Below are 17,438 nucleotides of genomic sequence, written 5' to 3' on the forward strand. Positions count from 1 at the left end.
GTTATAGTGGCTGCTTGATGATGTGGCATAGTAGGCAGACGGAGTCTTGTTTGCATGGAAGCAAACATGCAGGTATGCAGCTGGGGCAACATCATTGAGACTGCCTAATAATGCGGCGCAGGAAGCTGGTAGAGCCTTGTCTGCATGATGAACACGTCGGCGCGTAGCTGTGGCCAGGCCATCGAAGGCTTGCTTGCGAAGCTGTGCCACTGACCAATCTTCTTGATATTCGACATCCCATTACGAATCAGTATCCAAGTACGGTTTATTGACCCTACTACTGGACCCCACAGAATGGATCTTTCCTATCCAAGGCCGAAGTCTGGCATTGTTGAGGCTTCTCTATACATGACTTTTGTGTTCAAGGACTGAACATCCCTACAGCAATCGGCGACGTATTTCTGCAAGTTTCAGCCTTGGAGGGGTCGAAAACCTTCCAAATCTCGACGCACCCATCTAAAAAGGTTTGCCCCCAAGGAAACTAGTTCTGCATGAACAAACTTAGCCATCGAGCCTCATCCTATCAGGTTTTCTTTTGAACTCACCTTGGGCACCCCTTGGTTATTGAGTGTAGAGCTTGGGATCAAAAGCAAGGTCGGTAGAATTCGCTACAGCTCGGAGAAAAACATCTCTGTGTAAGGTAGTGGGCGTAATTGTATATATAGACTACCTACCTTAGGTAGGTACCTAGCTAAAATACCTTAAGTACTCATAGTTAAATTTAATGGTAACTGGTTACAACTGAAATTAAAGAAAGGGCAGCGGGACAGTTAACTAACGAGAGAGGACTCGTGGCTCAATTTCCAAGCAGAGAGCGATCGCATCGTTACGACCCTCCTCCGCAAAATCACTCTTGCCTCGTCGGACAGCAACCCCAGCTCCTGGAGCGCTTCCGGGACAGCCAAGTTAAAAAAAAAAAAAAAGGGAAAAAAAAAAAAAAAAAAACTTCCTCATGGTCTCTCTTGTTTTCGTCATTTTTGTCTTTTGGAATTTGATTATTGCTTCCGGGAGACTTCAATTTCTTCCTTGTTCTTTTTCAATTTTCCCCCCCATGTTTGATCTGAAATTCTTCTCATGGTAAAACTATATAAAACGAGTGTACACACAAGACCATTTGGTTCCAATACATGAGACAAAATGTACATGTATTCAGGTAAGTCAATGGAAAAAGGGCGAGGGGAATTTGGAGGAGAACAAGAAGAGCTTGGAGCAAGTAGACAAAGGGACGAATGGGCGGGGGAACACTAAAAATTGGGCAATGAAGAAGAATTGGCAATAATCAATGCATCGGGAAAAAGATATAAAAGGTTTCATGAGATGCATTCCCATATTTTAGGCTACCAAATGTGCAATTAGAAAACAGACACGTGAGAAAGGAGACGTATGGATAATAAGTTGAAAGCGTATAGTCAAGTTAAATTAAATGACAATAAGCAAGGTCCCATATCCTGTCTAACCTTCCTCTCATATTTCCCTGGCCCTTCACCTCGAGCAAGTGAAAAAAGAAAAAAGAAAAGAGAATAATTTCAATCCAGTTCGATCGATGTAAACACCTGTAAATCGATCGCGGACACCCCAACGCCAAAATGCGATGATGGTCTCCATTTGATGGTATGATGATAATCATGGTCGATAAGAATATATGTAGGTATGCAAAAAAGGTTCGGCGGTTGTGTGCTGTGCGTAAAACATGGCAGGATAAAAATGACCAGTTTCGGTACATGGTGATGACAAATGAAAAATAAATAATAATCCGCTGATGACAATGGTATCTCAAGTGCTGACAACGATGACAGTATCCCCTAAAAGGGATATGATAGAAAAAAAGCCATATTTTCCTGTAGATCCCGCGCCTTATACTCAGAAAGCGCGCATGTGTACAGTGCTGAGTACCCATTCCATCTTTTGTCGAAGATGTTTCTTCTGAAGAATTCAAAAACCCAAGACAAAGTCAAGCGAGAAGGCCCAATGTCCACTGGCAAGTTACGCAACGGACAAGAGACTGGGACTGAAAGAAAATACCGGAAAATAATCGTCAGAAGAACGAGTCGAAGGTTGGCATGAACGTAAAACGCCTAAAAGGCGAGCCCCTGACAAAACGAGGTCTGCGCCAAAAGGAAAAGGATGGAATGAAAACCGAGATCAAATAAGAGGTCATTGGGTTGGCTTGGACAGCCCCATAATGGCACAAACAACATGCCATGGTTGCAAAATGGGGCAAAGTTTCTGGAGAGGCACGGTATTATCGACCACAAAGTAAGGAGCGTCGAGCCCAGTTCAAGGGGAGCCCAAAGATCTTGGTCGTAAATTTGAGCTCCCAATGGCGCCTTTGTTGCCCATTTTGCGAGTCAATTTGGCATAATCTGTTGGGGAAAAAAAGCACATTGGTTAGTACACAATCAGATACGAGTGCGCTACTCATGGTGGAGGAAAGTACATACGTAAACCGCAGGCGTTGCAAAGAGTTCGTGCCCCATCTGGTCCCCTTCTCCACTCAGGTGTTTCTGCCCTGTTGCAACTATGACATCGCCCCGGTGGGGCAGCTCTCTGAAACGCAAGATTAGCAGGGTAGGAAGATTTCGAACCAGAATATCTTACGCCTCGTCGTTTCTTCGCGTCCGGTCCAGCGAAACCACCTGCTTTAGAGTCGTCGTGATAGGAGTGGGAGTCCTCCATTTCGTAGTCGGGGGCGCCTTTATACCCATGCGACTGAGCCTGTTGCTCCGCAATAGCATGTTGCTGAGTAACCAACATTTGTCGAACGCGGGACAAATAATCGTGTACGCGAGCCTGCTGCTTGAGCATCTCTTCACACTCAGACAAGGTCGGCATGGAGCTCAACACTGGGCCAGAACGCTGCGTTTGATGGGCCCTAGCACCGTAGTGGCGGGAGAAATCCAAGATCTGTCCACTTCCTTCGGCAATCTTTTGAACCTGTCAGCAGATGATATGCAGCGTAGAACGGAGGTCAAGTCTCAAAAGTCTACGTTACCTCATTTAAGGACATCTCCAAATCAAAGATGTCCAGATGTCGTTTCACAGACTCTCCATACGCTTGTCCTCTTAGTGAAGCGTTTGACGGAGCCGTTTTTCGTGTCTCCTCAGCTCTCGATGACTCCAAACCGTCCGATTTCCAAGTTGGTCGTACGCTAGGAGCGCTTGTGAAGCTTGCAGAGCTGTGATACGACGGTGGTGGTCCTACTTGCGAAGGCGCGTAGCCCGGGTGGGAGGTGTATTGGGAAAACCCGTATTGGGAGTTCATTGGGCTTCCGTAATTGGAGCTTGACTCGTGTATCGACGATGGTGCAGACGTGGGGCCCAAGGCGGGAGGCGGCTGGAAACGGGGTCGACCTGGTTCGGTGGGTGATGGCACAGCCCTTCCTGGGTGCAAGAATGAAGGTTTCGCTTCATAGGCCTCTGAAGCAGAAACCCTAGGGTCTTGCGATGCGTAAGGATTGTGGACGGACGGACGCGAAGGAGAATTCTGGGCTGGCGTGGAATATGTATAAGCGGGTTGTGCGGAAGGGAAATGACCAGGAGGCGGGTGGAAAGGGCTGTCCGTAGGTGGAGGACGAGATGTAGGAGTCAAAGGATGGAGACTGGATGGCGGTGCAGCAGGTGGCGGCGGCGGTGGAGGAGGCGGTGGTGGTGGTGGAGCAGTATAAGGCAGAGGCTGCTCACCCCCTAGAGCTTCATGTATGGAAGGAAGCGATTGTCGTTGAGAGGTTCGCGGGTTTTTCTCATCATCTGACGTCCGACGAGACTCTGGCGGTGAGATCAGGCCCGATAGAGCCGGGACTGAGCTGGCAACAGAAGAGGGATAAGTATAGGGAGGCGGCGGTACTGAATAGGAAGTCGACGGGCTGGCCTGCGCTGTTTGTGGCATGTTTAAAGGCGGGACTGTCGGAGGCTTGTGATAGAGAACTTCTTCCCGCTTGATGCCTTTGAAGTCCATTTGCGCAATTGGCGGTAACATATCCCTGCTGGTGCGTCAGAAGCAAAATCCTTACGGTGAGATTGCGGACGGGCAGGAGGCGGATTGTGAGCCCCCATCAAACATTAAAAGAAAACCGACCTTTGCCTGCCGCTGCCATCTACCGCTTCCATTCCCGTCTGCAGTCGGGGGCGCTTCCTACTCTCCAAACCCTCCAGCGTCAACGGAGCGACGGTATCTTTGGACAGCTTGACGGTGCCGGGTCTGGAACCACTGAATATAATGATACTCTTTCCCCTCCGATACTGATTGAACTGAGAGAATGACGAATCAAGGTGTGGGTCGCTCAATCATTCCACTGTCAAATCCCGATATCGCGGGCTGGTTTGTAGTCGTCTTCCAGGGACAGTAAGAGATATGTCTCGGAAGGTCCGATTCGATCAAAGTCAAGATTTGATCGTCTCGTGATAGTGGGGATTTGGCACTCCAGGTCTTGGAAAGACGTTGTGGGGTCAACGACGTTCGGGAGGCAAAGCATGCGAGTTGTACCGGTTGACGTTGTCGACGTTAGTCGTCACTGCTGGGGGTCACTGCTCGTCTACCAAAGCAAGATATCGGCGGCCATTGATTGCACTCGAACACGAAACAATTCCCAACCAGAGGGGTCCCAGTCAAACGAGTTTCGATGCGAGGTTGAGGCCGTGATCGTGGAAAAGGAATTTCCCACAAAGACTGTGCTCAGGTAAAGAGAGAGTACAGGCAATGTAGCGCCAGTGAAATGCGCCGATAGTAAAAGTGGCGGTGGTGGTGGTGCTCGAGAAAGAGCGTAAGAAGGTGATGAACGAGGAATGACAACTAGGCGAGACCTTTTGATCAAGATTGGGGGTAGGGATCTTTGAAGGGAAAGAAAAGACGGAGCAAGCGACAAGATTTGGGCCCACGGGAAGCCGAGCGATGTAAATGTACGAACGGTGGTCGATTTGTTCTCTCGAAGGGGACGAACTAGTTGATGGCGGACCTTAATTCTTGGACGGGAGCCAGGATGGGATCATCGAGATCGGAGATGGCTCGCCGTCTGGTCCAAGTCCCATACAGGGCTGGAACGGTGGAGCCGGGGGGTGGTAAGTTTTGTGGCAGTCGATACCCAAGAGAGTGAAAGGGGGGGGGTGAGTGTTAACGTATGTGTGGAAGGGGGATGTAATGGTAGAGGCGGCTGTGGTGGTGGTGGTGGTGGTGGTGTTTGGAGAAGAATAGTAGAAACGTTGGACTTGGATGGGCTGGTCAGGGTGCAGTGGGTAAACTGGATCCCTTTTAGTGCGGGTGTGTGCGTATAAAGTACAATGAGAATAGTTGTGGGTGTGGGTGTGGGTGTGGAGACGAATGGATGAATGGATGAACGAATGGACGGAACGATGAATGGACGGATGGATAGATGGTATCGACGGGATGATGGAATATAGTGGGAAACAAAAAGATGGTCTGGTTAGCGGCCGGATGAGCGTCGGTAAGAGCAGTGGTTAGTGCGTCAGTTAACATCATGAGGGACACCAGAAAAGTACAAAAGTCAGACAATGATGATAATGCACTACCTCAGGCAGGTACCTCATGTACTTGTCATTGTCACAAAAAGAGAACAATCACACTGTAATTGAACCCTCCAAAGCAAATGACATTCGGGGGTTGGATAATAGCATTGGCACAAGCTGCCCCTGGTGGTAGAGATTGCTGGTCTGGCTAGTGGCGCCCCGGGGCGTGGAAACGACGCAGCTTGCAGCTCTAGCAGCAGGAGGGCAAAAAAGAAGAATGATGGGCAAATCATCAATAGTTAGAATCCCCCGTGTGGCTTGCCCACCCGGCGTGCTTCCGTTCTGCTTCCCTGCGCGACGGCGCACGAAGAGTCCAACTTCAAATAACTCAAAAAAAAAAATCTCAACGACTGAAATCATGGACCAAAACATCGAGGCAAAGAATCTCAAAGATTGCCTGATCCCTCATCTAGGCCTTCCCCTCTGTGCGATGCATAAAACCACCCATCGTGTGTTGGCAAGGACCCCCCTCCTCATCCCGACTGACTGGATCTTCATTTCAACATGGCAGCATTCGTGATTTAAACGGGAAACCAGGCCGTCACTGACAAGGGCCCTGTCATAGACGACATGGTACCGAGGATACAGAACAGCAGTCAGATAATTAATTTACTTCTTCGACGGAATATACCATGGATGCGTATCTGCATCATCCTTGAACAGGGCCCGAAACATATCACCCTATCGCGACAATAATAGCTTCTCCCTGATTTTTCTTCTTATCGGTTGGAGACACAGAGCAGCTCCGGTTGTCTGTGACACTCTACAATCTAATAGAAACATAACATACCGATCCTGACATCTGACGAAAGGGCATCGCCAAATGTGGTGGACCTTAAAAAGGCATCCATAGCGAAAGGGCTGGGATTATTCTCGAAGTCGATGTGGGTAGGTTTCTGCTGCACTGCAGATGCTCCTTGGAGTGCAGCCGAAGGATTAACTATAACTTAGATCACAGATGCAGCAGATGGGCGATCAACGGGCTCAGGCAAAAGAACGGGGGCTACCCAACCTCGTCTCGGGGCATGGGCGGGGTCAAGGCAAGTTCGCGTTATGCATAGGTTGGTATGGTGCGACTCCCTTTTTTTCACACGGCTGGTTGTGCTTCTGCTTAGTATGCCAGTGCTGGTGGCGGTGGTGGTGGTGTTCAGCGTGTTGTTGGTGTTGTTGGTGTTTGTAGCTACGATCGTTCTCCTCCTCCTCCGCTGTCGGCGCGCTCTCATGCGGGTGAAGCCGTGAGGGATTCTAAATCATGCATGTGGCAGTGGCAAGAGGGAGGAAAGAGGGGCGCTACTGTATGTAAAAGGGTAAGGAACCATAGCAGTGGGTGGAAAGATTGCTGTTATTAAACCAGACCGTAAAAAGTAAAGAATTAACAGAGGGCAACGTTTCACCGTTCCACGCGCCGTGCACCTGGTACTGATGTCTCAAAAAGAACAGGAAGAGGAAAAGGAATGAGTTTTGAAATAGAGGCAGAAAAGCGCGCGTGCCGTCGATTAGTAAACTCAGGCCCCAAACCAGCACCCCGTCACCCCCTGGTCACTCAAATGCGATACACGGCGATGCGATGAGATGGGGATGGTCATGATATTTTCCGACGTGCCAAGGAAGGAGGGGCGGCCAGGTGTGGGAAAGGGTGTCAGTTTTTCAGAAGGGCAGCCCTGGGCGTTTTGCCCGAAGTAGCCTGCGCCGCAGGGCGTTTGGTGCCAGACGGGTTGTTTTGCTTCGGGACCCAATAACTGATGATTTACCAGGGCCCCCTCCTCCAAATCTGACCCATCATTATCTTTTGAATGAGGTACTCCCGAGTATTTCTCTTCTACTTGACACCTTAATTAAGTATTGATTGTATCAGAACCAGAGGCCCACTAGAGTGAAATTAAACGCCCGAATGGTGGTTCCCATCACCAGAGCGAAGGGGGGGGGGGGAAAAGTGGCTCTTAGTTCATTCCAAGTCATCACGATCTGCTTCTGACGTAAAATCTGCTGGTTCAGATGCCGAGATCTCGATCTCATAACCAGAAAGAAGGTGTGGGAACGATGGGCAGCGGACTGACGCGGGTTTCGAGACGAGTGTGTTAGAGCATGTGGTGCCGCAAGCTGCAAGGAGAGCCGACCGACCGACCCACGAACGCCCCCCGTTGATCGTTTGCACTCCATCCCCCTACGAAATGAAAGTCTGTTACGAAGTAGTAGGGTAAACAAAATGACAGAAACCCCCGGCCTCGGCTTGTCACTGAGAACAGACGAGGAGACTGATCTGCGGAGGGACAAGGGTTTTGCCTGCAGCGACCTCTCGGGGTTACTGCTATTTTCTATCTTAATAAGAATAAGCTATAACCTGCAACCTCACCACCCTTGTTATTTGCCACGACGTCGAGCCTTTACCAGTCCCAGCGTGCCTCCGAGCAGAAGGGCCTACCGCCAAATAAACGTGAGCAAAATGCATGTATACCACAACGGTCGAAGGAACGCTCCTGGGCGAACGTCATATTCCACAAGCATAGCTGCCAGTGTAGCTGACTGACGGACCACCTTCGAACCAGTCTGAATCTCGTGATACATCTGTGAAGCTGTTTGTGATCATAGGCTGAAGGTAGATCTACCTCGTTCTTGTACATCACTAATCAGTTTCGTATGGCCACATTGCAAATGAGAATGTTGAGAATGGGGGACAATTACGGGGCGGGAAGACTTCGGGGTTCCATCGGTCAAGGTCATATCGCAGCGACCAATCAATACCTCAGGTCTTCCGTCCAGATAATGCAAGACCAGTTCAATATTCGTCAAGTTGAATCCGGCGAGTAGGAACCAACTAGACCAACCATGCCTGCGAATGCTTAATGTGGATTGACTACAGGTAGGTGGAGCTGGGTGTATCGATGCAGATGACGAGGCACCCAAGCGAGCGATGCTGTTTTGAGAGTCGGAGCAATGGCGACGACGTGTGTACAAACAGAACTGTAACATCATCGCCAAGCGCCTCATTTTTTCCCCCTTGTCTTCCCTCTTGCAATAGATACTTCCCCAATAGTCATCATTACTGTTGCTTTCTCCGAGAAAAGTCTCGCGCAGCGAACCGAGCACACACTTGTGTTGACGAAGCGGCACACCTTACGGGAATGCGTAAGGCGGAGCAGAATAGCCACTTTCAGAACCCGATGGCGCATCTCATTATCACGCGATTCTTGCATCTTCTGCCACTCCGTCGGGCTCGGGCTTGGGCGGGCCGGCCGCAGGTCAGTCCCAAGGGAGAGGGAGAAAGAGGCTCTCTTTCCAAGGGGGTGAAGGCGACCTGCAGCATCACAAACATGCAGACCCCCATCCAAGATTCGCTCCATCCTTCCAGATGTACGATCCGATTAGGGTAACAGCGACAGTAACAAACATTGGTTGGCTACCGAAAGCGTGGCCATCGGGGTGTGACGGCGTCTTTTGGAGCTGGGGGGAGTGGCTAGCGGGCTTGGTCCCGGACAGAGATAGGTAGGACTCTGAAGGAAATGAAGTGGGAGTATGCCCTTGCCTCAGCACAAGCCTTGATTCTGATCCAGAGTATCGCTTTTGGGCCCCGGCTATCCTCCTTCCTGTCTCTTCAATCTAGTTCTCTTGGCCCACACACGTGCTATTTGGCGTCGGTACCGATCCGAAGGCCTGGCAGATGTCGTCAGCCGTTTTCGATCCCGTAGCGGTTCGGAGTGTGAGTAAAGAGGAAAACATGAAAGGCAAAGTGACGGCTTAGAAGATCTCACAAAAAGGTGAAGTAGAATTTCGTCCCTTTTCAGAGATACAGACCATCGGATCCGTTCTAAATCTTGAAACACATCATCGAATCCTCTCAATCTCCGCTTATTTGCGCCACTGGGCTGCAATGAGAGTATAATTCACTCTCTTCGTAGGTACTTCTCGACTCTGGACCGATAAGGGTAAGTCGCCCAGGCCACGACATGATTTCACAATCTGCCCAGATTGCGTAGTTAGAGTTGTTGGTTATCCCAGCCGCCTGGTCGTTCCCGACCCGCTATCCACTTCACGACCAGTTTAGCGCCTCGCCAAATTACACTGGCTTGCGGGCCGAAGAGTTTGTATGGTCAGAGTTTTCTACCACGCGAGCGAGGCTGGAGAGCGAACTTTTGCACGAGAATCGGCTAAGTGAAAGTTGTCCCTCATTAAACTGAGTACTTCGGAGTGCATTTTCATTTGAGACATGGACTTTGGCGGCTTTGGAGTCCTGAGCCATCCGGCACAATTCATTCAAACCCCAATCGCAACGCCTTCCAAGTTAGGTATATCTCTGGAAAATTACGGCACCCCGCAGGGCTTTAGAATGTCTCACCTTGATTGGTCGGGTACGAGAGTGCCATAATCAGTCTCCGGGGGTCAAGGGGGCGTTTGGGCCAGCAGGATCGACCCCGCTGCAGGCGGGAGTCTGCAGGACGTTCAAGTTACAGCGGTATACCGGAGACCAAAGTATGGCGCTTGTTGTGAGCTTTGCATTGAAACTTGGTTGGGGTACTGCTTAGCGAAGGCGGTACTTGAAATCAAGTCTCTATCGGTCAACGTTTTATTGTGATTCTGGGTCAAGACTTTGCCGACACACACCCTAGCCCACCTATATTCAGGAACTGTTAACTTTATCTGAACCTTAGATGAGCTGACTCTTCCAATATAGCAAGAGCGTTGACTTTGGCACGATGAAAAGCATGATTGAAATTGAAAGCAAGAAAAGAATCATCGAAAGTGGTAGAGGCCAAAAGCCAGCTACATTGTGGAAGATAATACTGACGGAACTTCCACTACTATAGGTGCGTAGTATTCCGATATCTTTCATAAGCGAAGAAGAAGCTTCTCTCTCCTTTTTGGTCTCTGCTCTGAACCGCCCGCTCGCTTTAGAGGACGGGTTCAACCTAGTTGGGTAAGTGGGACCGCAGGATGGCTGCTTTTGGGGAACCCCCGAAACTTCCAAGGAAAGAGATCTCAGATCATTCCAAAGTACGGTACTCGGTGAGCTTGCTCACTAGGAGATTACCTTTGGGTCGAACACTGGGAGGCTTTTCATAGATTCGTTGCGGACCCTGACGCCATTTCATTTCGGGCGATTCCCCTCCCTCGAGTGGCCTGATTTCTGTCGGCCGGGGCTGTGGTGGCGTTGTCAGTGCAGACCAGGATCTCATCGACCGGCATCAAAAGTCATCGAGATCTGAGCGCCAGGAGCCCCAGACCACGGGGCGGTTTGATGGTCCCGCCGTCTATTGTTTCCTCTGGCGGTTGCAAGCACCAGGTCAACTGTAACCGAACTCTTTGACCTTTAGCTCAACTTACTCCGTAGGAGTTCAGCAATATCGTACGGTGAGCGGTTTCCACCCTTTCCATCCCCTGGTCGTTACAGTATTTTTCTCCTGCTTCGCTACGCTCCTTCGCATATCGCATGGCAGCAGCGCCAGTAGCCGTTGCACGGCATCTCCCGTACCCGCAATCCCCTTTGTTTTGCACTTTCCCTTTCGTGAAATAACAACAGTCCTTCCATACTCGATACCTTTTTTGATAAATGAGGGTATGATTGCTTAAAAGATGAATGATTGATTCTCGACGGTTAGACGCCTTGGTTTCTGGAGCAAGTCTCGTCAAGGAGACCATTGAGGTCCTCTATAGAGTGTCGGAGCTCAGTGCGCTCAGACAACAAAAATAGGGACGTGTCTGCCGTTATCCATCATCGCCGAAGAGTCTGATGCTCCAGTTCTGGAATTTTCCCACGCCACTACTTCCAAGATAGCCACAGAACTAGAGGAAATTTTTTCTTCATTATTCTAGCCATCATCAGCGCCGGTGGGATCGACGTTTCAAACTACCAGTAATCATAAGATTTAGTGGCCGTTGTAGCTAATAAATCCAATGGAGCAAGCAGGGAATGGCGGGATCGTGTCATCATGGTGGGGCAGACCACAGGCTATAATTGATAGTGAAGCTAGGATCTAATTGACCTGTCTCAAGTCAAGCAGCAGGCCAAACCGAAAAAAATTTTACGAGACTTTACCTGAGGGTGTCTCGAGTAATGAAAATAAATTAATACGGAACGCTGTCCGATCGGATTGCCGGCGATGTGGCTCCATCCGGTTCTAATATCCGCGCGGTGAACTGTTGGCCGATTTTCCAGACGTTGGAGTTTGTGAGCGGTTGAACGAAAAAGATGCCACTTTTGAGCTCCGAATGACGCCCATTGGTAAGAGGTAATCGTGCCCGGACTGCTTAATTCAATCCCAGACTCTATGGTATAAGAAAAGGTCACAAAGTAGAATTGGCAGCAATGACGATAACAATGACCATGCTTGAGGGGTCGCTGCAGGGATCATCCTCCGACCGTTGGATCGCCTTAGTTGATCAGCGCCTTCAATAACGGTCGTTCGAAAGCGATCATTTACTCGCACTCCCTCCCCCCCCCCCCCCCCCCCCCCCCCCCCCCCTTCTTTAGCCTCCATCACGTACGGCATACACTTCTTGCGAAGCCAGCCAGGATAATGTTTGTGTAAGAGTGAGGTTTTGTCGAGGGTAGATGCATCTTCCCCTGCCAAACAATACTTGGCGCTGTGAATGGAGAAAATCTAAAGAGTAGGTTTCCCAAAAACGCTCTCGTCTCTCAATGACTTGGGAGGGGAACGTGGCAGGCCTCCCTAATCGCGCATCCAGCAGGGCATGCCGCATGATACATTATTTGACGGGAAATCGGCGCCAAATGCTGGCTATCTGAATGATGAAGATAGTATGCTCGCCACCTCCCTCTCCTAGCTGGCATGTAAGAAATAGATCATTGTTTCCCCTTTTTAAGTGCACAATGAATGAAAAGTATGCGAAAAAGACTAAAAAAAAAAGAGCTTATGAAAATGGTGCCTCCGCCCTTGTATTTGTTCCCAGAATTGATCTCGTCGAAAATTTAATTCGTCACTGACACCGGCGATAATGATAAAGGTCAGTGCATTGCTCTTTGCTTCGTGATCCTTGGTACATCCCGAAATATCCGGAGTAGGGTGTTTCGTAAAGAATTAAACAATAAATAAGTATGGGCCTAGGACAGAAAGTAGAGATTCCAATCCAGTGCGTCTACTCTGTAATTCGAGGACAAAAGCAACTCACTTCATCACATCACACACATGAGAACGGCGTCGGTCACGTTGGGGTGACAAGGGGGCCTGAACGCACCCCAAATTTGCCCTTCCCGCCCGTCAACCTGTGATCATGAACGGCTTTTTCTCAGGGGTCCTCGATGCAAAGGCGTCGATCTGGTCTAATTTGGTCTAGATTTCAATGGAGTACGCTCATCGTTATGATAAGAGGAATACCTGAGGCTTTTCACCTTCCATGTACGCGTGGCGTTTGAATAGAGAAAGAGGTGCAAAACCCTTTTGCATAGTGGCGGTGATCAATAAGGAGTAGAGACGCGTTGATCCCAGAACCCTTCCCGGTTTCGCCCCGATCCTCGTTTCGAGGGTTGATTGTCCAGGCGCCATAGATCCTGTTCTCTCGGTCTGAGTTGCAGGCGGGCCGTACTGGACCGAGGCACTGTACCATATTGTATGTACAGTGGATGAGCCGCGTCTGTTTAATTGGATGCGGTGTGGCTTACGCACAAACGTCGCACCTGGAAAGTAGGGGATTGCTTTGCCTATCTCGCGTTGTCTGCGATTGCTCGAAATGATTCAAACACATGGGGAGGTCGCTCTTAACCGCCTACGGAGTACCTTCCTGCCCGACACAGTATGGAATCACAAACTTTGTTGTAGAATCCGATTGACGTAGTGGAGAGGTAACGGCCGTTCCCGATGTCGGTCTGCGATAATGTAGTCTACTGCTGGTTAATAACTACCTAACTTTGTGCGTTTGGGGCCCATGCGCCTCAGACATACAAAGAGGCTTGGATCTCATCTGATCTGATCTCATCGCATCTCATCTCACCTCAGCGGGATGTCTAGTGTCGGGGGCTGATCCTTAGTGGCGTCATTCTTCTTCATGCTAACCTCTCAAATATTCTTGTCATTCTTCTGCTTAATTGCATATCTTCAGTTGTCTCCTCCTTTTAGACGCAATTATTTGTTGCCAGCGGAGAACCCTTGTCATTGTAGCTAGACACCACACTTCCAATATCACTGCGGTTGTAATTGTTCTATTGAATTGGCTTGATGGTCCTCAAAAACCTGCGTTGATCTGTACCGCATACGTGAGCATGCATCGTAACCTTATAGCGTGGTCACACGTTATCGGCCATTGATCCAAATGGTTGCTGCTTCTGCGCCTTCTTTAGCCAGCCAATCTTTGGTAACGAGGTAGGTAGCGCGTGCAACCCACATTACTTTTCTAAGTCTCTGGTGGAACTCAGTGTCTCTTTGGACGTCAGACACATGCTGTGGCGCTCGGTTTCCACTATTTCTGCACGTAGCCTTTCGACATCTGCGAAGATGGTTCGATTCTCCTATAAAGACAAGGGGTTGATTGGACCCGAACAGTATGGCTTCGATCCGGACAAGAAGCCAAATATCAATGTTTCTCTCCTAAGATGCAAGACACAGCCTGAAGCACCCTGGATTGTCGTATCGAATCCCGCAAGTTGTAAATCCACATCAAATAGTTGGCTGGCCGCTTGGGCGAGGAATGGAATCATTGAGTGCCATTCCGACCCGGAAATTACTTGGTTAGCAGCCCAAGTGGCCAGTGCCAACCTGCAATGCTCTGTCTTTTACCGATGGATGAGCCGGATCTTGAGTCATATGTTCCGTTACTGCACCATACCCTGCATTTGGTGGACCTTACCTCCGTAGCTCTGTACACTGGACACATAGAATTTCAGTATAGATTGGTGCCTGACGGTTGATCAATGCGTTGTTGCTAACGCTGCTCGATCTTTGTGAGAGATGCACTTTACCGACAGGGGTGCACTGATCGATGGCAGACCCTTCAAGGCTCACCTATTGGTGCCCTTGAGACGAGAAGCACTGGTCAAGGCGTCGATCGAGCGAGAAACAAGCCGACACTGATTGTGGTAGGATTTATCACTGTACCATTTGAAACGAATGGAAGCGGTGTTGTCAGTCGTGTTTAATATAACTTGATATAGACCATTTATATCCACAGTTTGGTCTCTTATTGATATTCAATTCTGGGGGCTTGAAAATTCATAATTGGCGAAGATTGGGTGGCTCGTGCTATGTGTTCCAGGACAATATTGACCAAATCGTGGCATTCTTGCAATAAATTTAGATCGTAGCTCTTTCTCCGATTCCCGAAGGTCAATCTACGCTGATCTTACGACAGACGAACCAATTATAGTGGCACATTTCCACGAAATCTATTTCCGATTTCCGTACTTTTCATCTAACAGGGAGTCCATGATTGTCTTCCCTCAAATACCTTGCTTTTCCACCTTGTTCTGCGGTTGCCATGCTAGGAAAAAAACACTCGTGGAAGAGCAAAGGACTTCGGTGGCTGGCTGAACGCTGCTGCCTTTCGACGCCCTGCTGTGCCACTGTTTTCGTAATGCCGTTGGGGTGTCCGTCTCCCCGATGAAAGAATAGACATTCAAATATGCAAGGTGCTTCTCTAGAGTGTCAACCGTTCATGAAATTAACTTGTCAACGTCGATGATTTACGTTGGTATATAGCAGTACGAATCGACGCAAGCCGAAGTATTGGTGGCAACTTACTACTTGCATGGCCCCATGACGTGCATGAAGTTGAGTTTTCTGATCATCTAGATTTACCCAATGAACGGCAGAACGAGAAAAAATTGATGATTAAATAGAAACTCTGAAAATCAGACGTATCTTCTTCACTGGCAGTTGTATTATGATGCCATCATATAAATAATAAAGGAAGGAACCAAAAAAAAAAAAAAAAAAAATTTTTTTTAAAAAAAAATAGTTTTAAATGAATTCGTCCAGAGGGAAAGCAAATGCGAATTTTTGTTATCCCAGAATCAATATCAACTTCTCGGTTGCTTTTCGTCCAGAAGAATCCTCAAAGATTCCTTATCCCAGACTCTCTCCATAGCCTGTTTTTCTGTGTTTCCGTAAACGGCAAGCGGAATCTCACTCTCGCTCATGTACTGACCGTTGACGATAGGAGCATTTTGTATGATGCTACGTGCCGAATCATTGGACGGGGCGACGTAGAGAAATGGTTGGCAACTTGTTTCAATCTCCTGAATAAGCCCTTGCAGGAACCTCCCTTCAGGGTCCGACACTTTGGTGCGAGTTGCAGAGGTTTGGTCCTCACTGAAGCGGTCCTCCCACGCTTTCCCAGTCTTGCCCCTGAAGAAGCTTTGGAACTTTTCGAAGGCTGTTTCGAAAGTGGACGCAACAGGTGCTAGAACGATTGCTGTTGATATGCTATTTCGATAATACTTTGCGGCGGTGGCATAGCAAGATGGAAAGAAATGAGACTCAAAGAGCTGCAATGACATATAGGTCAACTCATACAGGTCGTTACGGTATAGAGATTTCATAATTCTGGAGAAGTAATCTAAGAGACACTTACTTTTAGATGATATCGCTCATTTATCTTGCGCTCATCATCCGTTCGGAGAAGCGTAACGTCGTACACGAGGCCGGTCTCGTCTTGGTATAGGTGGTAGTTCTCTGGACCACCCGTTCCCGTGCCATTAGCGCTGAGAAGAAAAATATCTGCTTGAAAGAAACCTTGGGAGTGATTAATTGTTCAAAAAAGCCTTCAACATGTCAAAAAGGAGAGCCCACAGACTGACTCTCGGAGAGAGGATATGATCCAGAGCCTTCGACGAGGTGAATAATAGCCAAAAAAAAAAAAAAAAAAAACGTACCGGCCAAGAGGCTATCAATGGAATCATCACAACCCTTTGCAAATGATGCTGCTGTTACCCCACATGCCATATAGGCAGATACGTTAGCCTCTAAAAGTTGAACTTCATCACTAACTGCCAACCGGGATAGATCCCCATTGTGAAATAATACTTCCACTCTGGAAATATATCTCGCAGACGCAAAACAGTTAGTTGCATGACAAGATTAACCCACCTTTCTCTCTTACTGTTTTCTTGACGGTTTTCGCGGTTTCACTTTTGGTCGCTCTATTCTTGCTTTTATCATTTGTTACCAGCAAGTTCTTCCACAAATAAGGACCTTCCCTGCGCGGTGACCGGCGCCGTAAGGTATCTTCAAGCCAGTCGAATGAGACAATCTTAATCTTCTTCGAAACTTGAGCTTTTTGAACTGCGATTTGGGAGTTAGTTGCTGATATATCAAAGGGATTTGATGCCCTGAAAAGAAGTAGGGAAGAGAGAAAATATGTCCATGCCTATCCCAGTCTTCCGCTTATAGTGCATCTCTGAGCACACAACATGAGTTACGTCCTCTGTGATGCCACTGGCAAGTGTTCCCCCATTATTCTTTATCCAACGCTTAATATTTTCGTTTGATCGACCGGGGCCAAACTCGCCACTGATAGCGATGGTACATCGCTTCAAGCAGTTGCGCATAATGATGCGAGTCAAGCCCAGCGATGGTCAGAGTATAATCACCTGATTAGCGAGTCTCGAAGTGAGTGAGATAGCTTTCAGTATTGCACAAGACTCTTCTTAAGAATGATATTGCGTGAAGACAGGAGTCAAAGCAGGTCGATTTATTCTTGAAATATGAAAATGGCTTGACGACCGGCGGCAGGGGATCAAATGACGTTAGGAGAATCCACACTGGTACAACCTAACAGAACGAAAGATGCGAGCTCTCTGGAATAAAAGGTATGAAACTTCAATATGGAAATGGCAATAATTTAACGGCAATTTTCGAGAAAGACAAATACGTATCTCCTCAAAGGCTGGTAATTCTGACTCCTTAATGGAAACTGAGGATAGTCAATACTCATAATTGACTTAGAATGGGAGGTTGGAGTATGCGGAGGTG

At 48.5% G+C, this 17,438-nt stretch overlaps 3 protein-coding genes across 3 annotated transcripts; 1 reads left to right on the forward strand and 2 right to left on the reverse strand.

Annotated features, from left to right (window-relative positions):
• Positions 1-2,087: 2,087 nt before the first annotated feature.
• Positions 2,088-4,288, reverse strand: L228DRAFT_37949 (hypothetical protein). Its single transcript, XM_018336541.1, has 5 exons — positions 4,076-4,288; positions 2,993-3,980; positions 2,599-2,925; positions 2,442-2,547; positions 2,088-2,363 (listed from the first exon to the last, which is right to left on the reverse strand). The coding sequence occupies exons 1-5, from the start codon at positions 4,105-4,107 to the stop codon at positions 2,278-2,280; spliced, it is 1,539 nt and encodes a 512-aa protein (XP_018185211.1). The 5' UTR covers positions 4,108-4,288; the 3' UTR covers positions 2,088-2,277.
• A 9,049-nt stretch (positions 4,289-13,337) lies between these two features.
• L228DRAFT_250719 (hypothetical protein) lies at positions 13,338-14,435 on the forward strand. Its single transcript, XM_018333397.1, has 2 exons — positions 13,338-13,795; positions 13,855-14,435. The coding sequence occupies exons 1-2, from the start codon at positions 13,783-13,785 to the stop codon at positions 14,322-14,324; spliced, it is 483 nt and encodes a 160-aa protein (XP_018185212.1). The 5' UTR covers positions 13,338-13,782; the 3' UTR covers positions 14,325-14,435.
• A 1,001-nt stretch (positions 14,436-15,436) lies between these two features.
• Positions 15,437-17,130, reverse strand: L228DRAFT_250720 (hypothetical protein). The gene is made up of 5 exons (XM_018333398.1): positions 16,834-17,130; positions 16,554-16,748; positions 16,340-16,390; positions 16,039-16,184; positions 15,437-15,952 (listed from the first exon to the last, which is right to left on the reverse strand). The coding sequence occupies exons 1-5, from the start codon at positions 17,012-17,014 to the stop codon at positions 15,485-15,487; spliced, it is 1,041 nt and encodes a 346-aa protein (XP_018185213.1). The 5' UTR covers positions 17,015-17,130; the 3' UTR covers positions 15,437-15,484.
• Between the last annotated feature and the right edge of the window lie 308 nt (positions 17,131-17,438).

This window comes from Xylona heveae, assembly GCF_001619985.1.
Source record: "Xylona heveae TC161 unplaced genomic scaffold L228scaffold_12, whole genome shotgun sequence".
NCBI lineage: Eukaryota > Fungi > Ascomycota > Xylonomycetes > Xylonales > Xylonaceae > Xylona > Xylona heveae.